The following is a 27,316-nucleotide window of genomic DNA, read 5'->3' on the forward strand; positions in this document are numbered from 1 at the left end:
TTATGTTGATTAGCTGAAGATATTATCGACGTCGTTAAATATTAACCCTTCGACTGCTGGTCACTCGGAAGTGAAATGGTCGCTGAGCGCGATCAAGTTATAGCATTTAATAGTCGTTATGTATAAAACACGTTCACGAATTAATTTGCTTTTCTGGCCAATCTTTTACATTTTATATTTGTAAAATCGAGAATGTACAAATGTAATATTTAAAAGTGTCGATAGTGCGGTCGTTTACTATTGAACAACTGCAGGCGCCGATAGCAGTCGAAGGGTTAATTGCTATGTTTTAGAGTGTGTGAACGATGATCTAGTATTATTTACAACGTTTCACACCGGAGATCTGAGTATGCATAGGGATGTTTGTAACAGTGTATAGGAGTAATTAACACGTTTTTATCTTTTCGCCGTCGTTTGTTGCGTGTAACGACCATAAGTACGCGTTCATGCACGCGACGTGAAGTTTGCATTACGTATTACACGTACAGAGTAGATTATGTTTTGTTGGAGTCTCGTGTTGCTCGTTTAATGTTGATAATAACATTTTTTACATATTTAAGCTGTAATGAAAATTCAATTTAATTTATTATCGACTGAATTGCAGAATTGTTTGTATATTTGAAGAAGAGTGTTTTGTGAAAATAAACTTAAATGTAATTTGTCTTGTACTTATGTACAAATGTACAAATGTACTTATGTGTAATTTGTCTTTTGTTACTTGTTCGATGTTTAGTATAAAATTAACGTTTCATATTTTCTTCTCTGCGTATTCAAATTATGATAAAAATTTGATTCAATTTTGAATTGGCTGGAATGCAGAATTGTTTATATATTTGAAAACCAGTGTTCTACGGAAGTAAACTTAAATGTAGATACTTATGTGTAATTTGTTCTTCGTTCAAACGAGAATCATGCACAATTAATCGTCACTCTCACAAATATATGAATCACTTTAAAATAAAATATCTTCACAAATCTAAAATTCATGTCAATCACTGTAAAATAAAATATCTTCACAAATTTAAAGTTAAAATGAATCACTGTAAAGTAAAATGTCCTCACAAATATAAAATTCAAATGAAAATAGTAAATTCGATAAAAATAATAAAAATTCAGATCGTCACTGTAACATAAAACATCTTCACAAATCTAAAATTCAGAGTAAAATAATCAATTCCATAAAAATAATAAAAATTCAAATCAATCACTGTAATATTGTAAAATATCTTCACAAATCTAAAATTCATGTCAATCACTGTAAAATAAAATATTTTCACAAATATAAAATAAAATAATAAATTCCATAAAAATAATAAAAATTCAAATCAATCACTGTAATATTGTAAAATATCTCCACAAATCTAAAATTCAAATGAATCACAGTAAAATAAAATATCTTCACAAATATAAAATTCAAATGAAAATAATAAAAATTCAAATCAATTAACACCTTCAGATAATTATCTTAAGAGAAGGGAATCTTAGGAGAATTATAACACAATTCTACCAGGACGATTAGGCGAACAACGTTCACCATTCTACCTATTCCCGACACTCTTACACTCTATTCTACTCTGCGTCGTTACAACATGACTCTGCCACAGTGAGAGAGGAATACACACGATGAGGTATTGACTGCTGTCGGTAGAAACGCGCGGAAATTCCCACACGACACGAACGATAGGTAAAAGGGCGGTACCAGACACGAACTCGTAGCACTGGCTGTTCGCCCCTTGCACTACTTAGAAACCTTCTCAGTTCGCCGTTGCAACCCTTGGTGAATCTCGTCTTCGCGTTAACCAGTTGCTTATCGGGTCATTCCATCATCGACGTTTCTTCCTTTCAACTCGTTCGATCATGTTCGTACAAGCGCCTGCCTTGTTGATCCAACAAAAGTCGGAGAATTCGGAGGAGGGTAGCGACGAGGAAGGCTCTGGCGATGTTCTTCAGGTTGATCGTTCTTTTATCTTCTAACCATTTTTTATCGAATTTTCAATGTTTCTTCGTTTTTATCGTAAGATGTATCGAAAGAAGCTCAGCCAGTGATTGTTTCATTATACGGTGGTGGAATGTTGTAATAATTGTTCGTGGAATTTTTGTTCTGTAGTTAAAATTTGAAATTGGGGAGAAATAAGACGATACATTGGTGAAGTAAAAGGTTTAATTTTGAAAGAAGAAAATTAATAAACTTCAGATCTTCTTAGGTCGTGTTCAAAAATTTTTCAGATTCACAATTTTTGTAAATCACTCTCTACTTTGTACAAAATAACAGTAAAAAGACCAGAGTAAACAAAATAATTAAATTGAAAGAATAAGGAGAAATAAGAAGTGATCATTAGCAAACCAAAATTTCGCTCAATTTCAAAAGAAGAAAATTAGAAAAATTCAAATTTTCATAGATCATTTTCAAACATTTTTCAAATTCGCAGTTTTCATGAGACACTCTCTACTTTATACAAAATAATACAATTAAACAAATAAGGAGAAAGAAGAAGTGATCATTAGCAAACCAAAATTTCGCTGAATTTCAAAAGAAGAAGATTAGAAAAATTCAACTCTTCATAGATCATTTTCAAACATTTTTCAAATTCGCAGTTTTCATGAGACACTCTCAATTTTATACAAAATAATACAATTAAACAAATAAGGAGAAATAAGAAGTGATCATTAGCAAACCAAAATTTCGCTGCATTTCAAAAGAAGAAAATTAGAAAAATTCAAATCTTCATAGATCATTTTCAAACATTTTTCCAATTCGCAGTTTTCATGATACACTCTCTATTTTATACAAAATGATAAAATTAAACAAATAAGGAGAAAGAAGAAGTGATCATTAGCAAACCAAAATTTCGCTCAATTTCAAAAGAAGAAAATTAGAAAAATTCAAATCTTCATAGATCATTTTCAAACATTTTTCAAATTCGCAGTTTTCATGAGACACTCTCTATTTTATACAAAATGACAATAAAAAGACTAACATGTTAAATAAAATAATAAAATTAAAAGAATAAGAATGTAAATAATGACTGCACCACACTTTCAACCAATAGACACCCTTGTAAGAAGAACGCAACGTCTGATCAGTGGCAGGACATTACCACTGCCTCTCCTAAACCCTGACAGAGGGAAAATTAATATTCTCGATTCCCTTGGTAGAAACGTCGGGAGGAATGCGAGAGAAAGGCGAGGCGAGGGGAGATGGATCCTCGCCTAGAATTCGCCTTCCAGCTGTTGATGGATGCGACGCAGTTGTCCCGCCACGAAATCATGGATCACGTTTTCGAGGGGGACATGCTCGACGAAATTAATCAACTGTTTTTGCCGCACATGAGATCCACCCTTGTCTGGTATTATCAAGAAGTGGAGGAACCTGCGACTCTGCGTTCTGCGGAAACTGTAACTAAATCACGTTGATCGCTATTCTCAAGCAAGAATGAAAATTTAATTCAGTTTTGCCAAATGTGATCGCAGAATTTTTTTTTTTATTATTTAATTTAAGGTCGCATCGATATCTTGGTTATCAGCGTCCATAGTTGGCGGTTATTCTATATTTCATATTAAATGTTTACTCTATGAATAAGCTGGACTGCTTTCTTGAGATTTTCCTCTATTTCAAATATTTCTTTAACCCCTTAACGCTCTTAACACTAATACCGTTTCATCTCTTATCTATTCCATTTTTATATACTTTAAGATCCAATCTCAAGTTACATTACTAATTTTCTTCTGTAGCATTCTACACTTCCTCTGAGTTAAACTTACAATTATCAGAGGGATCACGTTACTGTACAAGAATTAATAACGAACTCAATCTATTAGACCACGAATTTTGAATATCCTACCTTCCATTTTTATGCACTTCAACCCCTTAACACTTTTCTCAACTTGATGCGCCATGTAAGATCAATTTCGTTTTCTAGGCTATAGAAATAAATTTTCTGCCACAATAGAATGGACAACGCAGTATGGAAAGTGAAAGAAACTAATTTTAAAAAGTTCCACTTACTGGACGATCAGTCGTGCACGTGCGAGACGCGAGCATGAACGTTAAGGGGTTAATACTGTTAGGTATTTAGAGCTACTTTTTTCTGTGCTCTTGCAGTCTAATAGAATATGCTTGGTGGTTAAATCTTGTAGAGAGGGTTTACAGTATGATAGGATTGTTTTACTTAGAACGTAATTATGCGTAGCCTTAGTCTACTAATTATAATTTCTTCTTTTCTAACGAATTGAACGGTGTCCTGGTTAATAAAATCATCAAGTGAATTTTGTCACTTAGATACAAACGAAAAGCACGACTTCCAGACCAGGTCCAAACTCATCCACGCCAAAAACTAAAGAGCAGAAAGAAACAAAGGAACCAGGAAAGAAGAAACTATTTCTGACCGATGGATGGCAAGTGTCTTGCACTGGAATATGTATTTACATGTTCAGGTAATCTCAGTGACAATTTTATCAAATGTAGTCCTACAATAAAAATTGTATTGTAGCGAAGAAGGGTTGAAACATTTTTTAGATTGAACGTCTCGAAACAATTACCCGAGGAGGGTTTCCAGAAGGATCTTTACACCGGTGTAATAGACACGAAGAAAGTGGGGATAATAACAGCGATACAGAGAGTAGTTGAGTATGTTTTCATGGACGCGTTGGCACATCCTGGTAGCGAAGGAGAGGACGATTGTCCTATGATCAAAAGCCTTTTGTTACCTGGTTTGAGGTCCTTTTGCAGCGCTCTGAAAGGTAACAATTTCACACTGAATTGTACGAGAGAAGAAAAATCATGAATTAGGTTATATTTTAGTACCTATTCTTCAATTTCTAATATTTGTAAGGTGTTTTTAGTTTAAACAATACTTTGCCCGGATAATTTCAAAAACTATATTTATTTCGTCGTCGTCGTTGACTACGCGGTTCAATTTGTTCTCCTGCAATCCTTACAATTCTCACGATTCTCACAATTCCTTCAGCAGTGCTCCTAACGCGTCCTTATATGCGGGCTTTGACGCCCCTCTCTTGCCTTCGGGAAACCCTGGCGCAAGTTGGGGGTTTCTACCCGGCAAGGACCGTGTCGCGCGAACACGTGGCTGGGTCCTTCCTGACCCAGCCCTTACCGCGTGGGGGAGTCAAACTTTGGGACCGGGTTCCTCCGTAGACCGAGAGGTCTGCGGGTCATAAACCGGCCCGAGTCCCTACCTTCACTCAACCATACTGTTACGTATTTTCTGAGTTTTTAATTTTTCAACCCTTTCGCTGCGGCAGACTTTAGTACGCAACGCGCATGGCGGACAAAATTCTTGAAAAATTTTTAATTAAATTGGGAATTTATCATTTTTAAATTTCCATTATTAAATCAAATTTTTAATTTAATTTCTTTTGCTAAATAAAATCTTTAATTTATCATTTTTAAATTTCCTTTGTTAAATTAAGGCGCAAAGGACAGAAATTAAGGTGAAAGTGTGCCAAAAGGCGCCAAGAGCGAAAATTTTCAAGGACACCATTTTTCTATTTTTCTACGCCTACAGGCTTTCAACTCTCAAGTGAAATGGTTAATTTCGAATTTTCACCTTTCTTTCTTCTCCTCTGACTTTTACTATTTCTAACGAAAAATGTCGCAGTATGTGAACAGGTGGCTCACGAAGGACGCATATTCGAGGACGGCGAGACGTTGATGACGGAAGTGCGCAACTTCGAGGAGGCAAAGGCGTTCGTGGCGAAGGAGAACGCGGTGAACATCGTGGAAGAGCGAGTGAAAGTTTGGATTAAAAAATTGAAGGACTTCATGGCAGAGAGTAAACAGGTGAAACGGGAGAACGACAATTCTGGACCGCAACAGGAATTGGAATACTGGAAACGAAGAGGCGCGCAGTTCAGTCAATTGGTCGATAAACTTCAGGTACCACTTTCTGAATTGCTCTAAAAATCTCTAAAATTAACGATAACAAGCGGAATATTATTTACGACGCGTGTAAACATTCAGAATCACGAGATACGAATGTCGCTTCTTTGCCTGCAAGTCGCGAGATCGAAGTTGATAAAAGATTGGGTCGATGCTGAGGACGAAGTGACTTATTGCTACAACGAAGCTAAGGACAATGCGAAGTTCATTCAAGCGTTAGAAAAATGCTGCCACTGTTTGTATCTGGACGATCCAGTAAGACTATTTATCGTCACTGTTTTACCAGTAGAATTTATCATCGCTATTTTAACATTAAGTCGCCCATGAATTTGGACGAGGTACATTAATGCAAAAAATAGGAAACTTTGTGGCGCATTCGGGTTGCTGCATTCTTAGTCACATTTAGCCATAAAAAGAAATCAAATTTTCTAAATAATTTAAAGTCAGCTAACTTTCTTCTTTCTCCTGAAAAATTTGATTTCTGACACTTACAGTGTTCTCCACAAATACCCTTCAATTAAAAAATATATATATATGTAGGGGATTTATGTGAGGAGGGATAGTAAACTCGAACGGACTTTGTTCTATACTACATTTATTAATACTTTATACGTGCTACGCTAAGGATGTCGCTCAATCAATCGCTGGATTCATACTGCATTTCGCTCCCTCGCATTCGCCCTAATGTCATCTTGCATACATGCACACTTTTCCGTAGAAGAAAACATACACGCACACACGCACTCACGCACTCCTCGCCTGATTACTAAAACTAAACATTCGTTCAATATCTTTCGCGCTATCCCAAACACTCGACCTGGCACGCCGGTCCTTACCGCTCCGGTCATAGACCCTCACGCATTCACATAGACAACGCATTCATACAAACAACGCACTCACGCTCGGTCATCCCTACATATATTATATCATTAATTAAAAAATTATATCAATAACTGAAAAATATATACATATATATCAGCTAATTCCTTTTTAATCGACGAAACATTTTAGGTGAAAATGAGAGACTCTCTCGTGTCGTTGTTACAAACGGTTCGCCTAATATACAGCGTTTCGAGGTATTACAACACCTCAGAGCGAACCAGCTCGTTAATGATAAAGATCACGAATCAAATGATCGTGGCTTGTCGAGACTACGTAACGAACAGAGGCCGAGAGACTGTTTGGGGTCAAGATCGAGCAGCTGCACGATCTAAGCTGAAGCATTGTCTGAGATTGAACAAGTAATGGTGAAATTTGATCAATGTTCCTGATAATCTAATTTTCCATGTAGAAAACAATAACGAGTATCTTTGTGTTCGAAGAGCGTACAGAGAAACGTACAGATTGGTTAGGTGTTCACCAGCTGTGACTGAACAAGAGTTCTCGTTCTCGGAGACTCACGTGTTTGGAAGGTTCGATTCTTTCTGCGCCAGGATAAGAAAAATTTTGACCGTGTTCGACTTGATACAGGATTATAAGAATCTCTTTGAACGAAGAATGGAGGGGCTTTTGTTGGGAGAAGGTGCAAAACTTTTATCGACGATCGTCTTAATTATTCATAGATGATTTCATGGATTTTTCAGTGTCCAATGCTTTCTGAATTTGTAGCTTTCAATTTTTTTTTCTTTTTCGACAACTCTAGACGAGGAATTTTGTCGTCATAGTTTCTAAATATTTAAATGGATTTTTCAATCTCCAGTGTTTCGTGAATTTTTAATTGTTTCTTTCTTTTTATTCTTCGTCAGCGTTAAATGACACGATTAGACATTTCCAGAAATTTCATCGTCATTCGTCTTAATTTATAAATAATTAAACGAATTTTTCAATTTCCAATACTTTCTATACTTTTGGTTTACAATTTTTTAAACGCGATTAGAACTTTCCGGGAATTTTATCGTCATTCGTCTTAATTTACGAATAATTAAATGGATTTTTCAATCTCCAATACTTTCTGAATCTTTAATCTCTTTTCTTTTTCCACAGCGTTAGATGACGCGATCAGAACATTCGAGGAAGCCGAAACAGTGGCAACAACCAAAGCTTACGACTACCTAGACCCTCGAAACACCGAATTCGACACCGATTACGACGACTTCATGTCAAAAACTGATGCGTTAAAACAGCACATCGGTAATATCATCGAGAAAAATTACGCGGACGTGTGGGAAACTCTTCAGGGTATACGATTTTTAACTCGATTCGAAAAAGTGAAGTAACCCATCCTAACTAAATGAACAGTGCACGTAAATTTACACAATTACCGCGTGATTGCATTTGTTCGACCGTATTACTAAATTTCTCCTCGAAGAATTAATACGACAATATCTTTCCATCGGTTGAAGGTTAGCGAAAACATACCGCTGACAAAACTCGACGAAAAATACAACATAGTGGTGAAATACTGCGACAAAGAAGTCGACAGGATTCTAAAATTGTTCAAGAGACAGAGGGATGATCCGCCATTGCCTAGGCACATGCCAGCCATCGCTGGGAGGCTAACTTGGGCTAATTCACTCAAGTGAACGATAAATATGCTAATTTACCAATTGACAAATTCAAATCTTTCTACTGAATTTTTTCTTCAGAGTACACCTCGACGAATTGGCCACCTCCGTCTCGAATCATCCAGTTCTCAAAACGCTTCCACTGACTATGGAGCTGGAAAAAAGGTACAATTACGCTCTGAGCGTTTTGAGCCAATACAAATCAGACATAGCTGAAGTGTGGACGCATCAGAATTCGTGGGTGATCGAAGATTGCCTGAAACGGTAAATCAATCAGTAATTAATATTAAAATTGTGTTCTACTTTGAAAAATCATCGTAGACCTTTGCTGGCGGTCGATGAGAAAACGGGGAAAGTCAAGGTGAATTTGGAAAGTCGCGTGACTCTTCTGCTTCGGGAGGCTGATTGTTTGGCTAAGTTGAATCTGGAAATTCCTATTGTCGCGTTGACGATTCTGACGAAGAAGGATTATTTTACTCTAATTACGGACTCGATGCAATTGATGATCGAAGAGTATGTTGCTACAGCTAGGAGGGTGAAACTTGAAGTGAGACCGTTGTTATTGCCGCATTTAGTGAGGGTTACGTCGTTGTTGGAGTCTGGTTTGGTGGCGTTGACTTGGACAAGTCCTGAGTGGAGGGAGTTTTATCAGAACACGAAGGAACAGATCAAGGAGTTCGATATATTGATCACGAGGGTTCACGATGTGTACGATAATAGGTATGAGAAAATATAATGTAACAATTCTTCTTATCCTCTTTATTAAAAGAAACATTACTTTTCTCACATTTACTGTCTTAAAAATGTTTATGAGAAAAATATAGTACGATGAAAAGAAATGTCCGAATTCCTGAATATTATAATTTTTCCTTAAAACAAAAAATGATTTTTCTGAAATTGTTAGATCGAGTTTCATGAAAAATAAGGGATTATCTTTCAAATGTTTATGACAAAGTACGGTATAATAAAAGGAAATCTCTTGAAAATTGTAAATTTTTCTGAAATTGTTAGGTCGAGTTTCATGAAAAATAAGAGATTATCTTAAAAATGTTTTTCATAGTTTCGAGTGTATTTAAGGAATTAAAGAACAGTTTGTCTGGTTCGTTCCAAGGATTCTAGAGGTGCTGACAACTATGCAGAGGATCACGTTACACATTCTACCAGAATCTGATCAACCGTGGACGATAGAAGAATTCGTGGAGAAGACCGAGGAAATATGCAGACTCGCAGCGGTAGATTTGTATCGCAAGAGTATGATGGTAGAAGAGGCTGTAGAGGAAGTGCTGGATCTCGTTAAGAACGCCGCGGAAAACTTCAAAAGCGCCGCTAATTCCAGTCAATTCGATTTTTTTAATACCGAAGGTGAGACACGACATTATCTCCTTTCACTGATTTCCTTTTAATTGACGAAAAGTAAACAAGACTGGCCTCAAAACTTTTTTCACCTTCCTTATCTTGAATTTCTTACGATTTTCGCGTTAAAATCCACATATTTTCATTTTTCTCCTTTCTAACAGAAGTTAATTTAATGAACTAATTATTATGGAATATTAATTTCACCATAATAATATTATTATTACACAAATTGTAAATATTAATTGTCACATATTACAAATAATATTCTCCTTGCACAATAAACTCATAGAAGACGAAGAAACGTTAGATCAAGCAGTTCAACAAGATTGGTCTCTGGTCTGGAACTTATTCGACGATCCTCATCAACTTTTGGCCACGCCTGGTAGCCTTCCAAAAGGAATGCAGGACATGGTGCGAAATGCAGTGTCCGAAATGAGAAGATATTACTCCAGAAAAGTTGTGGACGTTCTCATAAAGGTCACCAGAAGCTCGTTAGACGCCATTAGAAAACGATTTATTCGAGAAATCGATCCAGGTATTTCTCTCATTGGCTCTAACGTTAGTCTGACTAATATTTATGACATTTTGAGAATTTTGATTTCAATGAAATCTCACTGAAGAATTGAAATTTCATAAATTGAGATCAATAATTGCAAGAATGAAAATTATGAAATTGGACTTGTCAGACCCTAACAGACTAACCCAGGGTTAAATAAACCACGCATATTGCATGGGAAGGTTTGCAGATGGTTGAATGAATGAATTATGATCCTTCAAACAGAGGAGACACCGAATCCGATATTTCTACTGCATGCAACTTTGATGATACCAGTGGTCACTGTAAAACCTAGCTTGGACGACGTGCAGGAAGCTCTAACTTTAGTTGGTAAAACGATTGCTGGCGTTGCTAGAGGAGTTTCACAGTGGAATTCCAGGGTTAATAAGGTAAATATTAAAATTTTTAAGTTCGAAATTTCCACGATCGTAGAATTAAATAAAGCATTACTTTGAATTTTTAAATTAAATAATTTAAGAATTCTTGGGGTCAAGCATATCCAAGAAAAAATTTCGTAGAATTAAACGAAGATGTGCAATGTTAATTAAAATACTGAAATTGAATAATTGAAGAATTCTTGGGGCCAAGCGTACCTAAGAAGAAATTTCGTAGAATGAAATAAAGATGTGCAGTATTAATTAAAATACTGAAATTAAATAATTCAAGAATTCTTGGGGCCAAGCATATCCAAGAAGAAATTTCGCGGACATTGTAATGAGAGCTCAAAGGCAAGTTGCAAAGAAGAAGGAGGAGGAGCCAGAAGATCCAAGAATCAGAAGGCGTAAATTGTACAAAATCATCTCCGAAGAAAGACCAATTTTTCCGGTTCAAGAACAGAATTTTCACGCGATGGTGATGGACAACAAAGAAGTGATAAAACTGTTATCAATACTGAACACGTGTATGCAAGAATTCAAGCCGGTAATAAATATTATATCTTTATGAAAATTTGGAAGAATTCTCAATTCGATATAAAGGTTGTAATTTTTATTACAGGATCTGGCTGAATTCATCGACAGATGGAAGTCGTATAAATTTTTATGGAAGAACGAGAGAAATATGCGAGAATTGTTACAGATTTCCTTGCCAGAGTTTGAAGCCACTCTTCGGAAGCACAGTGAACTCGAAGATCTTCTGGCGACTGAACCTGACATGATTATCTTTGGAAGTTCCATTGCTGTCTCCACGGAAAAATTGAAATATGGCTTATACACGGAAATCAAAGGTGAAATTGTACTAAATTCAAATTTAACAATTTTCTTTCTTCCATTTACTTTTCAATTAAAACGAGCGAAAGATTCACGTTTAAGCGTTAATAACGGAACAATCAAACCTTCAAATTAAATTAAATACCGTCAAATCGTTTCTGGATCATTTGGATCGCCAAATTAAAAAAATAAATAATGAGCGAAATAGAAAATTAAAAAAAAACGTTTTCAATTAAAACTAGCGAAAGATTCACACTTAAGCGTTAACAATTAAACCTTCAAATTAAACAAAAATTCGTCAAATCATTCTTGGATCGTTTGGATCGCCAAATTAAAAAGGAAACAAAAACGAAATAGAAAATTTGAGAAAAAGAAAAACTTTCGCAGCATGCACCCACAAGATCGGCCAAGCAATGAAGAAGAAGTATCGCCGCGAGATGGAATACGTCTACGCGCTGATGAACGAAATGGAGCGCAAGCTGGATCGTCAGATACGAGATCTGGACGACGTACGATTGATCATGGACACTTTAAAGAAAATTCGAGAGCAAGAGGTCGACATGGAATTAAAGATCGACCCAATAGAGGAAGCTTTCAACATCGTCACGAGATACGAAGTTCCGGTGGACCAAGAATGCCTGGAACAGGTTGACAATTTGAGATACACCTGGCAGCAGTTACTTCTGCGAGCGCAAGAGAGTCACGTGTTACTGTTGAAGTTGCAACCTCAGTTCGAGGAAGACCTGAGAGACAATCTCGAGAGGTTCCGTGCCGATAACGAGATGTACTGCGAGGAATACAGATCTTCCGGACCGATGCAAGCTGGTCTGAGCCCGAGGGAAGCTTCGGACAGGCAGATTTTGTTTCAAAATAGATTCGACGGGATGTGGAGGAAATTGCAGACGTACCAGAGCGGCGAGGAATTGTTCGGCTTGCCTATCACGGATTATCCTGAACTGTCGCAGATCAGAAAGGAGCTGAACTTGCTTCAGAAGCTGTATAAATTGTACAATGACGTCATAGACAGGGTGAACAGCTATTACGACATTCCATGGGGTGAGGTAAGTGAGAAATTTCAAAAATCAAACTTTTCAATAGAATTTCCAAGGAACCTTTGAATTTGATAAAAATAGAACGTGAATGCCTTCTCATTTCACTTTTCCTGTTTTCTTTGGTAAGGCGATTAAGTCGCCGCTATAAAATTTCCTTGGATTTTCGTTAAAATATTTTTCACTTTCGACACGAAGTCATGGGATGACTGTGTAAATTAACCCTTTGACTGCTCTCCACTCAGAAGTAAAGTGGTCGCTCTGTAAGAAACAAGATTCACGAATTAATTTAAATAGAAATAGAACGCCTACAGGCGCCAATAGCTGTCAGAGGGTTGAAAAACAGAAAATTAAGATATCGACACAAAATTTAGGTGAACATCGAGGACATAAACAACGAGCTGATGGAGTTTCAAAACCGGTGCCGGAAGCTACCGAAGGGCCTGAAAGAATGGCCGGCGTTCTTCGCCCTGAAGAAGACCATCGACGACTTCAACGACATGTGTCCTCTTCTAGAATTAATGGCCAACAAGGCCATGAAGCCTCGCCACTGGCACAGGATCATCGAAGTGACCGGTTATCAGTTCGACCTCGAGAGCGAGGGATTCTGCTTGAAGAACATCCTGGAGGCGCCGTTGTTGAGGTGCAAAGAGGACATCGAGGACATCTGCATTTCAGCCATGAAGGAGAAGGACATCGAGGCGAAATTGAGAACCGTGGTGAACGAATGGTCCTCTCACGAGTTGACCTTCATGACGTTCAACAACAGAGGGGAATTGCTGCTGAGAGGAGACACAACCGCGGAGACAATTGGTCAACTGGAAGACAGCTTGATGGTGCTCGGTTCGTTGATGTCGAACAGGTACAACGCGCCGTTTCGAAAGCAGATACAACAGTGGCTCACGGATCTGTCGAACACCAACGAGATCCTGGAAAGATGGCTGCTGGTGCAGAATATGTGGGTTTACCTGGAAGCTGTGTTCGTTGGCGGAGATATAGCGAAACAGTTGCCGAAAGAGGCGAAGAGGTTCAGTAAGATCGACAAGAGCTGGCAGAAGATCATGCAGAGAGCTCACGAGACTCCGGGAGTTGTGCCTTGTTGCGTGGGAGACGATTTGCTGAAGCAACTCCTGCCACATCTGCAGGAGCAGCTGGAGCTGTGTCAGAAATCGCTCAGTGGGTGTGTATGTAGTTGATGTTGACGTTGAAATTGAATTTTCAGTGTTATTTTGAGGTATATCAGGTTATTTTGAGGTAAACAAAATTCTGCTACATGTGAGAATTTGGAAAATTTGTAATTTCGGTAGGAAGTATAGTGAATTTCTGAGCTACGTTCAATGGTGTGCACGTGTATGATTGCAGATACTTGGAAAAAAAGCGTATGATGTTTCCAAGGTTCTTCTTCGTGTCGGACCCCGCTTTGCTGGAGATACTCGGCCAAGCTTCCGATTCTCACACGATTCAGAACCATTTGCTGTCTATTTTTGATAATACGCGCTACGTGAAGTTTCACGACATCGAATATAACAAGATGACCGCCATTGTTTCGTCGGAAGGTGAAACTATCGTAGTACGTATTACACTAGCAAGTCAAATTTGTCTCTCCTTGTGAATCGCTTGTTTGCAATTATGTACAATGGTGCTTTCGACGTTCTGGTGTTATCTAAGTTCCTGAAAATTTAATACTTACAACGTCGTGATATGGAACCTTTTTATCCTGATTAAAAGTTGCACTAATAACGAAGAATAATATTAACGAATGTTTGCGATGAAATTACAGCTTGAGAAGGCTGTTAGAGCTGAAGGCTCAGTGGAAACATGGCTAACGCAACTTCTGCAAACCTCCCAACAGTCTTTGCACTCTGTAATTCGACAGTGCTACTCCATGATCAACGACGCAAACTTCAATTTCCTCGGTTTCTTGGACAAAATGCCAGCTCAAGTCGGTTTGCTAGGAATACAAATGATCTGGACCAGGGACAGCGAGCTAGCTTTGGCTCAAGCTCGTGCAGACAAAAAGATCATGGCAGAAACGAATAACAGGTTCCTAGATCTGTTGAATACTCTGATCGATCAGACTACCAGAGATCTAGCGAAAATCGAGAGAACGAAGTTTGAAACACTGATCACTATACACGTCCATCAACGTGACATCTTTGACATACTGGTAATTTCGTGAACAATGATAATTCGTATCCTCAGAAATAACACATTTCCATTTCATGAAATGAATTTTTCAAAAACAGAAAATAGCTACATCTTCATCTGGTAAGTAGGAATTTACGAAAGTAACATTTTACAGTGTCGCCTGAACGTACGATCGGTGAATGATTTCGAATGGCTGAAGCAATGCAGATTCTACTTCAAAGAAGACCACGACAGAACGTCGATCTGCATAACAGACGTAAATTTCACGTATCAAAATGAGTATCTGGGCTGCACAGAACGACTGGTAATTACTCCGTTAACAGACAGGTAATTACACAGAATCACGTAATTATTATTATTGAGGCTTTGAGATGTGAGATGTCCTAATATTCTTCATGGAATACTTTATGGAATATTCAGCCTCTGAAAGCCTCAATAATAATAATTATGCTTCAGTCCCTGAAACCCTTAAATCTTTGACTATAATACTTTATAGTCAAAGGAATACTATAATACTTTATGGAATATTCAGTCTCCGGAAGCCTCAATAACAATAACAATTAGGCTGTGAAAGCCTTAAATCTTTGACACGTAAATGATTCAATGTAGACAAAAATTTCTTTTCTCATTTCATACTTGTAACAGATGCTACATAACTCTGGCACAAGCATTATCGATGTCCATGGGTGGTTCACCCTGTGGTCCAGCTGGAACTGGTAAAACAGAAACTGTGAAGGACATGGGCAAAACATTGGCGAAATATGTGGTGGTGTTCAATTGTTCCGATCAAATGGACTACAGAGGATTGGGGCGAATTTACAAGGGTCTAGCACAAAGCGGTTCTTGGGGTTGCTTCGACGAATTCAACAGGATCGAGTTGCCAGTGTTATCAGTAGCTGCTCAGCAAGTCGCTGTTGTTCTTGCTGCGAAGAAGGAGAAGAAGAAGCAGTTCGTTTTCACCGATGGAGATCTGATAGACATGTGTCCTGAGCTTGGAATATTTATAACCATGGTGAAGAACATTGAGAGTTGAAAAACAAGGAAAATTGAAACAAGAATTAAAATTGTCATTGATTGAGCGAGAAGAAGAAAAAAGATTCTACATTCCTTTTCTATAATATAGACGCTTATTTACTGAAATTATTTTTAAGTTGTTACTTGGGAATTGTTACTGTAGTTTGAAAGATAATTATCATAGAAAGTTTTGCCTTTTCATCGTTAACTGTAAATTAATTCTTTTGGTTTTCCAAAACTAAGGTTTAGCTGTAAATCAATTTTTTTTTTATTTTATTTCCCAAGTGGAATCATTTCTTTTCTTACACATTCAATCAAACAAAAATATGCATCACAGAATCCTGGATACGCCGGCAGAAAAGAGCTTCCGGAGAACCTGAAGATCCAATTCCGCACCGTCGCCATGATGGTCCCCGACAGACAGATCATTATTCGCGTAAAATTAGCCAGCTGTGGTTTCTTAGAAAACATCACGCTTGCTCGAAAATTTTACACCCTGTACAAACTCTGCGAAGAACAACTCACGAAACAGGTAATTTATAAAAAAAAAAAAAAAAAAAAGGAAAGAAACACGTGAAACATAATTTCAGTAAGAGTTAACAACATTTCGATGATCTGTAAAAAGGTTCATTATGATTTCGGTCTGAGAAACATACTGTCCGTATTAAGAACGCTGGGGGCGTCGAAAAGGGTAAATTCGAAAGATTCTGAGAGCACGATCGTTATGCGAGTTCTGAGAGACATGAATCTTTCGAAACTGATAGGTAAATATTCGTATAAAAATATGAATAAAATTATTTGTTCATTTTTGAGTGTATTGATTGATTTCAGACGAGGACGAACCGTTGTTTATTTCTCTGGTGGCCGATCTATTCCCAAACCAGGCTCTCGAGAAAACTTCTTACCCCGAGTTGGAAGCAGCTATCAACCAACAAGTGGAAGAAGCAGGGTTGATATATCATCCACCGTGGGTGCTGAAATTAATACAGCTGTACGAAACGCAAAGAGTGAGACACGGAATAATGACGTTAGGTCCGACTGGTGCTGGAAAATCCACTTGTATCCACATTCTGATGAAAGCTCTAACTCAGTGCGGCAATTTTCACAGGTATGTAATTAGAGTGAAAAGTCCTAAAATATTTTACGTCACAATAAAAATAAACTTATTGATGATATTGATGAAATTTTGCTATATGGCAGTACTGAGAAAAAGATATTTCACAGGTACCTTCTTTTTTATTGCCAATCGTCCTCATTGAAGAAATTCCTCCGTGCATCTTTAGTTTTCGAGATATTAGACTAAACATATTTGCTACCTCCAACTTTCAAAGTGATTTTCAACCCTTCAAAGCGAACGATTAAAAAGGAAAAAAAATTAAAAAATAAGAAGATAGACTTCCTCGACAATTCAAACTTGATTAAGACTTGTTTCACAGAGAGATGAGAATGAATCCGAAGAGCATAACTGCTGCCCAAATGTTCGGTCGACTAGACGTCGCGACCAACGATTGGACAGATGGGATATTTTCAGCTCTGTGGCGTAAAACCTTGAAACTGAAAGATGGAGAACACGTGTGGATGGTTCTCGATGGACCTGTCGACAGTATCTGGATCGAGAACTTGAATTCCGTATTAGACGACAATAAAACACTGACTTTAGCGAACGGTGATAGATTATCGATGGCTCCAACCTGCAAGATCATCTTCGAGCCTCATAATATCGACAACGCGAGTCCAGCCACGGTGTCCCGTAACGGAATGGTGTACATGAGTTCGTCGGGACTGGATTGGAATCCTGTGGTGACTGCTTGGCTGAAAAGTCGAACACCTTTGGAGCAGGAAGTGTTTGGACAGTGTTTCGCGGATTCTTTTGCACAGGTTAGAGAAAAACTATTGGGTACCGGAAAAGATCTTTCACACGTTCGCTGCCACGTTGGTGTTTGAATCTCCTGAGTCAACGTCAACGTGTTAAAATATATCTTAAAATGATAAGATCTTAAAAATATCGTTCTTCTATCAACGATAAACTCGAACCGAATTTCTCCATTTGCCCATGAATCGTGCGGTGCTCAGGAGTTTGCCCCCGGAGCAGTACATGGGCAAGAAGGGCACTTTGCCCGCGCCGCCTAAATTTTACGCAATTTTAAATACTCCGTTTCGTATTTTTACGATTGTGTTAAAGAACGTGAGCTTATGGAGATATGACCTAATCACACCCCCATTCATTCCAGGGCCAAACTCCTGAGCTCCACGCGCTACTTTCTTCTCTCTACTCAAGCATTCGATAATTTTTTCAAAAGAATGTATTTTTCAAAAAATAAGTTAAATCCTTAACATTCTTCCTTGAAATGAAATTGCTTGCAGAAATAACTAACATTGTGAACAACTAGGAGGTGTCACTTCCGTCTCAGAGAGTACCAATTAAAATGTTAAAAAAATTCCAAAAACGATTTAACGCTTTCCTACAGTACCGCTCGAACGTTTTTACAGATCTATACATGGAGCACTCAAGCTTTATCACTGACCATAGACGTCCTACAGTGCAACATAGTGCGACAGATGTTATGCCTTCTCGAGGGACTAGTTCCGCTGGAAACGTCCATAGAAGAAGTGGAAGACGAAGAAACAGAGGAGGAAAAACGACAACCGATGACAGCTGACCACCTAAAGCGTTTCTACGTGTTCACTCTGATATGGGGTATAGGAGCGCTGTTGGAAACGTCGGATAGGCTGAAGTACGACTCGCACATGCGTGAAAATTTCGAAAATTTAGATTTACCGAGCTCAGACAGGTACCCTGACGCGAAGCTCTTCGATTTCTACGTAACCGAGAAGGGTACATGGGACACGTGGACGAGTATAGTGACCAATTACGTTTATCCAGAATACTCAACACCGGACTACAGCAACGTATTGGTCCCAATTCCCGACAACGTCAGGGTACAGTACTTAATCGACCTGATCGGTCGACAGGACAAAGCAGTTCTGCTGATAGGCGAACAAGGCTCGGCCAAAACGGTCATGATGAAGTCGTACATGAAGAAATCGAATCCAGAGACAACGTTGAGTCGCTCGTTCAACTTCAGCTCGGCCACCAGTCCCTATCAGTTCCAGAAAACTATCGAGAGCTACGTGGAGAAACGATTGGGCAGCACCTTCGGTCCGCCAGGTGGGAAGAAGATGTTGGTCTTCATCGACGACGTGAACTTGCCGCAGATAAACGAATGGGGCGACCAAGTGACCAACGAAATCGTTCGACAAACAATGGACATGAAGGGATTCTACTCCCTGGAGAAACCTGGAGACTTCACCAGCATTGTAGACGTGACTTTTCTCGCAGCGATGTGTCAACCTGGAGGAGGAAGAAACGACATTCCCTCGAGATTGAAGAGGCAGTTCTGTATCTTCAATTGCACCTTGCCTGACGACGCGTCCATCGATCGTATCTTCAGCGTGCTCGGAGAAGGTCATTACAATATTAAGAGAGGATTCTCGGTGGAAGTTAGAAATCTCGTGAAAAAGATGGTTCCACTGACGAGAATACTCTGGGAGAGGACTAGAAGTCATTTGTTACCCACACCGGCTAAGTTCCATTACGTGTTCAGCCTTCGAGATTTGTCGAGGATTTGGCAAGGCATGGTTGGCACACTCTCCACGGTCATTGATAAGGAAAGTGTCTTGATGTTGCTCTGGAAACACGAATGCAGTCGTATATTCAGCGACAGGTTTACAATTAAAGCTGACAAGGATTGGTTCGAGAAGGAAGTGGTGACAGTTGTGAACGACAGGCTGGGAGAAAATTACGTGAGCATGCTGGACCAGAATCCTGCATTTGTGGATTTCATGAGGCAAGTGAATGAAGTGTACACTTATGAAGAATGAACTGTACGACTTAAAAGCTGTGCAAACATCACAATGAGCCAAATTGCGATCGTTAAATAATCTACAATACCTAAGTACAGGCACTTTTTCTACTTAAATGACACACTTCTACAATGACACTAAAGGGCGAGACATTAAAAATCACACAAATGATTCATAAAAAAAACATACACGCGCATAGCAATAATTACAAAAAGTCAGGACCAAAGGGGAAGACCAGGGGATCCAACAAAGGGTGTCATTAGAGTCGTATGTCATTTTCGAATTGATATTTAAATTTTTTGCAAATTAACCTGCAGCTGTTAAGGATTAAGACGTATATAAATTTTAATATATATAAAATGGGAGAAGTAATTCCAAGTTGCAATTGAATGGCCTTCAATGAATCTTCAGCTCTTGATCTTCCTAAAACTGCTACTTGAATGCACGAATTATCTGTGCTTTGACGACTGACCGATTTTACGTCCACGCTATACTAATTCCATCAACTGTACATTGTCATAATTGTGCAATACAACGATGCTTTTACTACAATTTCCAGAGATGCTCCCGAGCCAACCGGCGAAGAAGGCGAGGACGCGGACGTAGAGTTGCCAAAAGTGTACGAACCAGTTTTTGACGACCAAATCCTAAGAGACAGGCTAGAAATGTTCCTCTCGCAATTCAACGAAATGCAACGAGGCTCCGGCATGGACTTGGTCTTCTTCCCCGACGCCATGCTACATTTAGTCAAGATATCCAGAGTGATCAGACATCCAAAGGGAAACGTGATGCTGGTAGGCGTTGGAGGATCGGGCAAGCAAAGTCTCACGAAGCTCTCGTCCTTCATCGCGGGCTACAAGACCTTCCAGATCACTCTGACGCGATCTTACAACGTTGCGAATTTCTTGGAGGATCTGAGATATCTGTACCGAACGTGCGGAGCTCAAGGAAAAGGCACCACGTTCATATTCACCGACTTGGACATCAAAGAGGAAGGTTTCTTGGAGTACTTGAACAACATTCTCAGCTCAGGCGTGATCAGTAATCTGTTCACTCGCGACGAGCAGCAGGAGATCATCTTGGAATTAACACCGATTCTGAGACGCGAGAATCCGAAACGATCCATCAACAACGAGCTGGTGATGGATTTCTTCCTTCAGAGGACCTGTCAGAATCTCCACGTCGTCTTCTGCTTCTCTCCCGTCGGAGAGAAGTTCCGAAATCGCGCGCAACGTTTCCCAGCCCTGATATCCGGTTGCACCATCGACTGGTTCCAGCCGTGGCCCAAGGACGCCTTAATTCTCGTCGCGAAACACTTCCTGCACGACTTCAACATCGCCTGCACCGACGAGGTTAAGGCTGAACTGGTGAACGCTTTGGGCTCCATACAGGACATCGTTTCCGTCACATCCGCGGAGTACTTTCAGAGATTCCGTCGCGCAACTCACGTCACGCCGAAGTCGTACTTAAACTTCATCGGTGGCTACAAGAACATCTACCAGAACAAGCAGCACGAACTCGGAGAAGGAGCGAAGAGAATGGACACCGGTTTAGCTAAACTAGAGGAAGCCTCGATATCGGTGGAAATACTGAAAAGGGATCTCGCTGTGATGGAGCAAGAGCTGGTTCAAGCTTCCGAGAAAGCAGAGACCGTCCTCCTGGAAGTGACTGAAAGAGCGATGCAGGCGGAAGCGTTCAAGAATCAAGTCCAAAAGGTGAAGGAGAAAGCTGAACAATTGGTTGCTTATATCGCTGAGGAGAAAGCGTTGGCCGAGCAAAAGCTAGAGGCTGCTAAGCCGGCGTTGGAAGAAGCGGAAGCTGCGTTGAACACCATCAAACCTGCTCACATAGCTACCGTCAGAAAGTTAGGCAGACCGCCTCATCTCATCATGAGAATCATGGACTGCGTGTTGATCTTGTTCCAACGAAAAATCGGACCGGTTGTTCCAGACACGGCTGCGCCGTGCCCGAAGCCTTCTTGGGCGGAATCCTTGAAGTTGATGGCCAGTACGACGTTTCTCCTTCAGTTGCAAAACTACCCGAAGGACATAATCAACAACGAGATGGTCGAGTTACTGCAGCCTTACTTCAAGATGGAGGACTACAACATGGAGACTGCTAGGCGAGTTTGCGGCGACGTGGCAGGATTGTTATCCTGGACGAAGGCCATGGCTTTCTTCCATTCTGTAAACAAAGAGGTCCTTCCGCTGAAAGCTAACTTGGCGTTGCAGGAAGCAAGGTTGAAGGTGGCCATGGAGGATCTGGCGAATGCTGAGAGAGAATTGTCGGAAAGGGAGATGGCTCTGCAGGCGGTGAAGGAACAATACGACTCTGCAGTCTCTGAGAAGCAACGGTTAACCGAAGCTGCGAACGTATGCCTTAGGAAGATGACTGCTGCGACTGCACTGATCAACGGACTTGGCGGTGAGAAGATACGTTGGACAGAACAGAGCAGTGAGTTCAAGGTTCAATTAGGTCGACTAGTTGGAGACGTTTTACTAGCTACGGGTTTCTTGTCCTATTGTGGGCCCTATAATCAGCAGTACAGAGCTAGTTTGGTGTCTTCTTGGATGAACATCTTAGCCACCAAGTGTATTCCTTTCACGAAGAATCTGAATATCACGAATATGCTCGTGGAGAGTGCAACGATGTCAGAGTGGACGCTTCAAGGACTGCCAAACGACGAATTGTCCGTACAGAATGCACTGATCGTGACTAAATCATCCTCCTATCCTCTGTTGATAGACCCTCAGAATCAGGGTAAAATGTGGATAAAGAACAAGGAGTGTATGAACGAGTTGCAGATCACTTCTTTGAATCACAAATACTTCAGGACTCATTTAGAGGATAGTCTCTCTCTGGGTAGACCATTGCTGATAGAAGACATAGCAGAAGAGCTGGATCCAGTGTTGGACAACGTGCTGGAGAAGAATTTCATCAAGTCTGGCTCCATCGAGAAGGTAATCGTCGGAGATAAGGAATGTGACGTGATGCCAGGTTTCATGTTATACGTCACCACGAAGTTACCAAACCCCGCCTACAGTCCAGAGATCTCAGCCAAAACTTCGATAATCGACTTCACCGTCACGATGCTGGGTCTGGAAGATCAGTTGCTGGGTAGAGTGATCCTCATGGAGAAAGCAGACTTGGAAGCTGAGAGAGTAGCTCTCTTCGAATCCGTGATGACGAATCAAAGATCGATGAAAGAGCTCGAAAGTACCCTACTGCATCGACTCACGTCTTCAGAAGGCTCGTTGGTAGACGACGAAGCGCTGATAAACGTGCTCAGGGAGACCAAAGTGACTGCAGAGTCTGTGAACGAGAAACTAAAGGTGTCAGCGTTGACGGAGAAAAAGATCACGCTGGCCAGAGAAGAATTCCGCGCAGTCGCGTCCAGAGGATCTATCTTGTACTTCCTGATCGTAGAGATGAGCAACGTGAACGTGATGTATCAAAATTCGTTGAGACAATTCTTGACGATATTCGACAATTCCATCACCAAGTCCACGAAAAGTCCCATCACAGCCGAACGAATAAACATAATCCTTCGTCATTTGACCTACGAAGTGTGGGCCTTCACTTTGAGGAGTCTGTACGAGCGACACAAGTCGTTGTTCACGCTGATGCTAGCGATGAAGATAGATTGTCATCGAGGTGCGATATCTCACGCGGAATTCAACGCTTTCATAAAGGGTGGCGCGTCCTTGGATCTGAACGCGGTTATCCCCAAACCTTTCAGATGGATCCTCGACATAACTTGGCTGAACCTGGTCGAGATAAACAAACTGGAGATCTTCTCGGACGTTCTCACGAAAATCGAGTTCAACGAGAGGGAATGGCGAGTGTGGTACGAGAGGGAGAAACCGGAGGAAGAAGAGCTTCCTTGTGGCTACCAGAAGAAACTCGACGTGTTCAGAAAGCTGCTTTTAATCAGATCGTGGAGCCCGGACAGAACTTTGTCACAGGCGAGAAATTACGTGATCGAATCGTTCTGAAGTTAGGACACCGCTCGTATGTATACTATCGATCGGATCGGATCCTAGCCCGCAGATAACAGCGTTGGCAAAACAGAAGTCTATTCGTAAGCATGCTCGATAAATGAAATTCACACAGAAGTGAGATATAAAAGTTAGAGATACAACTTCTGTTTCAGAATTAAAATCAGTGTCGATGGGTCAAGGACAAGAATTTCATGCACGACGATTGATCTCGGAAGCTATGAACACTGGGAGTTGGGTGTTGCTGCAGAATATCCACTTGTCGCTTTCTTTCTGCACGGAAGTCATGGATGCACTTGTCGAAACGGAGACTGTTCACGAGGCGTTTAGACTGTGGATGACCACGGAAGTGCATCCGCAATTTCCTATTGGCTTATTACAGGTTCTATCCTATGTTTGTTAAAAATCTTCGTTAACTCTTTGCGGTCGAACCACGGGATATTCCCAGAAAGACGTTTTTACCATTGAAACTCTCTGTGGACCCATTTGAATAAAATGTATACGTTTTTTGGGCAATAATTGAGTGAGCGCGCGCTACCAAAAAATAATTCAGACCAGCAAGATTACTGTGCCTACGGAAAATACGACTGCAAAGAGTTAAAATGTCCAACACGCTATTCTACAATATTCTATGAAAAAAACATGTACATATTTAAAAGGTGATAAGATTAGAAAGTGAAAAAAAAAATTAAGTATTAATAATAAATAAAGACTGCAGTAAAATCGAACTAACCCAGTCATAAGCGAGTGTTTCCTGAATTTTGCTGTCGTCCTGAACGCGTTAACTTCGTTCCAGATGGCTATTAAATTTACGAACGAACCACCGCAAGGTATCAGAGCGAGCTTGAAGAGGACCTACCAAGGCATCACTCAAGACACACTGGACTACAGTACACAATCTCAATGGCCACCTTTGCTGTACGCAGTTGCGTTTCTGCACACGGTGGTGCAAGAACGCAGGAAGTTCGGCCCTCTCGGTTGGAACATACCGTACGAGTTCAATCAGGCTGACTTCGCTGCTTCCGTTCAGTTCATACAGAACCATTTAGACGACATGGATCCGAAGAGAGGAGTCTCGTGGCCAACAGTCTGCTACATGCTTGGAGAGGTTCGAAAGATCTTAATTGCACAAACGTTAATAAAATTAGAATTATTTTCTGTCGACGTACAATCGACGTGGAAAAATCTCGCAAAATATTGTAGTATCGGGGCCTCCATACCCAAATAGGAAACCGATAAGGGAGAATAGAGGGGGAGTTCGTTGGCGTAGTGCGCAAAGCCTCGACTTGCTAAGCCCAAGGTTCCGGTTTCGATTCCCCGTTTGGGTCCATCAAATTTTTCCCGTCGATTCCTACAATATAAAAGTGTGAAAGAGAAAAAGGAGAGAAAAATTTGTCACGTCTAATTAATTCACAGGTTCAATACGGCGGTAGAGTGACCGATGACTTCGACAAACGATTACTGACCACGTTCACCCACGTCTGGTTCTGCGACGTGTTGTTACGGCCTGGCTTCGAATTTTACCGCGCGTACAAGGTACCGCAGACGAAGAATCTTCAAGGATACCTAGATTACATCGACAGTTTGCCAGCGACAGACACGCCGGAAGTATTCGGCTTGCATCCGAACGCGGACATCACGTATCAGATAAATACAGCGAAAGGGATACTGGACACGATTTTAAGCGTGCAACCGAAAGAAGGCGGTGCACAAGGTGGTGAGACCAGGGAGAATGTTGTGTACAAGCTTGCGAACGACATGCTGGCTAAACTACCCAAGCAATACAATTCTTTCGAGGTGAAAGAGGCGCTTCAACGAATGGGAGCGTTACTACCGATGAACATATTTTTAAGACAAGAAATCGACAGGTAGACCATTTACCTTTTCCGCGTCGTTTTGTCGTTCTTGTTTTAAGAATAATAAAAATCGACTATCGGTGGACTAACGTTTGAATCAGGATCACGAGGGTGATCAAAGAAGTGCGCAGTACCTTGATAGATTTGAAATTAGCCATCGAAGGTACCATCGTGATGAGTCAAGGTCTGCGAAAATCACTGGATGCGATGTACGATGCTCGTATCCCGGAGAAATGGCTGAAATTGTCTTGGGAATCGGCGACCCTTGGATTTTGGTACACAGAACTTCTGGAGAGGGACCATCAGTTCAGACAGTGGTGCGCTCACGGCAGGCCTAAAGTCTTCTGGATGACCGGCTTCTTCAATCCTCAAGGATTTCTAACCGCGATGCGACAAGTTAATTAGACATTTCACTTAACATGGTTTTCTTTTTCTTTCGTTGATGAAAAAAGCTGCTTTGTATTTACGGGTGTAGTTTGATGAAAATGGAACTGGACACGAAATTTGGTGGGAAGGGAGAGGAGGGTGGGTGGACCCGAAATATAAAATATTAGCTGCAGCCAATCGTTAGTTTTCTAGATATTAACAAAAACCTTTCGGTAACTATAGATTGAAACTGTATATACAGACGTGACTAACACATTGATGCAGATGGTACTAATTACAACCGTTTTCGCTGTGTGGTCGTTGCCTTCAAGTGCTGTAATACTGAAAGTTTTTTGTTAATATCTCGGAAACTAATGATTGGCCGAAGGTAATATTTTATATTTGAGATCCACCCACCTTCCTCTCTCTCTCTCTCTCTCTTCCGACGAAATTTCGTGTCGATCGGTGACCGAGACCTTTCGGAACCTTTCGGAGTATTTACCAATTTAAAAGAAGATGTATTTTCTTTGAAATGTACAATTTGCATTAATCCGCAGGAGGTGACTCGAGCACATAAAGGATGGGCACTTGACTCCGTCGTGCTGCAAAATTTGATCACACGTTTTAACAAGGAGGATATAAAGAATCAGCCTCAGGAAGGAGTTTACGTTCATGGTCTGTTCTTGGAAGGTGCCTCGCTTGATCGCAAAACGAGTAAACTGGTAGAAAGCAAGCCGAAAGTTCTGTACGAACAGATGCCTGTGATTTATATTTATGCGATAAACACAACTGCAGGAAAAGATCCGAAGCTTTATGAATGTCCTATATATAGAAAACCGCAAAGAACAGATTCAAAGTACATCGGTTCGATAGATTTCGAGACTGACCATAATCCTCGACATTGGACATTGCGAGGTGTAGCGCTTTTGTGTGACATAAAATAAAGAGACACGTCTCACAAACGGCATTATTTTGTCTTTATTCTCTTTGCTACTACAATACCATTTCATTTTCACATAATGAACGTAACTAATTTTTATGTAGCATTACCAAACGACACACTAGATAATATAATTAAAGAAATTTATATGACCAACGATTTCTAAAACTATTGGAATCACTACAAGCATTCAGCATGACTTGCTTCTGCTTCAAATTAGAAGATAAACAATTGAAATTCTAAACGTCTGCTTATATATATTTTATTAAATTTGTATCGCCATCTAAACGTTCGCAATAAAAGCGTTTGTTTACTTTACACAATGCAGTAAAATACAAAAATCTTTTCGTTACTATATTTATCTTTGGAAGCTGTTTCTTTATTTTTCTATTACAATTTTTTTAAGTAAATGTTTACCACTAACATTATAAAGATATTGTTGACACAGTGTCATGTTGATATCGTGTGACAAATAAATAAAGAACTATTGTTAGTTACTAGTATTATACTCTCATATAAAATAATATATTATTGGATTCAAAATAGAAGTATTTAAATAAT

General features: G+C 40.0%; 1 protein-coding gene across 1 annotated transcript; it reads left to right on the plus strand.

Annotated features, from left to right (window-relative positions):
* The first annotated feature begins 1,857 nt into the window (after positions 1 to 1,857).
* On the plus strand, positions 1,858 to 26,759 carry LOC108575297 (dynein heavy chain 5, axonemal-like). The gene is given in 36 exon segments (XM_017938057.1): positions 1,858 to 1,950; positions 3,157 to 3,396; positions 4,280 to 4,434; positions 4,517 to 4,740; positions 5,616 to 5,893; positions 5,978 to 6,151; positions 6,908 to 7,137; positions 7,219 to 7,418; positions 7,880 to 8,103; positions 8,239 to 8,414; positions 8,482 to 8,664; positions 8,722 to 9,120; positions 9,512 to 9,762; positions 10,046 to 10,291; positions 10,538 to 10,701; positions 10,979 to 11,233; positions 11,309 to 11,537; positions 11,908 to 12,581; positions 12,944 to 13,749; positions 13,932 to 14,070; positions 14,350 to 14,736; positions 14,872 to 15,044; positions 15,363 to 15,729; positions 16,069 to 16,263; positions 16,357 to 16,495; positions 16,563 to 16,839; positions 17,168 to 17,609; positions 18,222 to 19,579; positions 20,155 to 23,584; positions 23,586 to 23,676; positions 23,749 to 23,975; positions 24,390 to 24,701; positions 25,010 to 25,461; positions 25,551 to 25,845; positions 26,373 to 26,560; positions 26,648 to 26,759. Coding segments are annotated over 36 exon segments (13,785 nt in total).
* Positions 26,760 to 27,316: the final 557 nt, after the last annotated feature.

This window comes from Habropoda laboriosa, unplaced genomic scaffold (assembly GCF_001263275.1).
Source record: "Habropoda laboriosa isolate 0110345459 unplaced genomic scaffold, ASM126327v1 scaffold244, whole genome shotgun sequence".
Classification (NCBI taxonomy): domain Eukaryota; kingdom Metazoa; phylum Arthropoda; class Insecta; order Hymenoptera; family Apidae; genus Habropoda; species Habropoda laboriosa.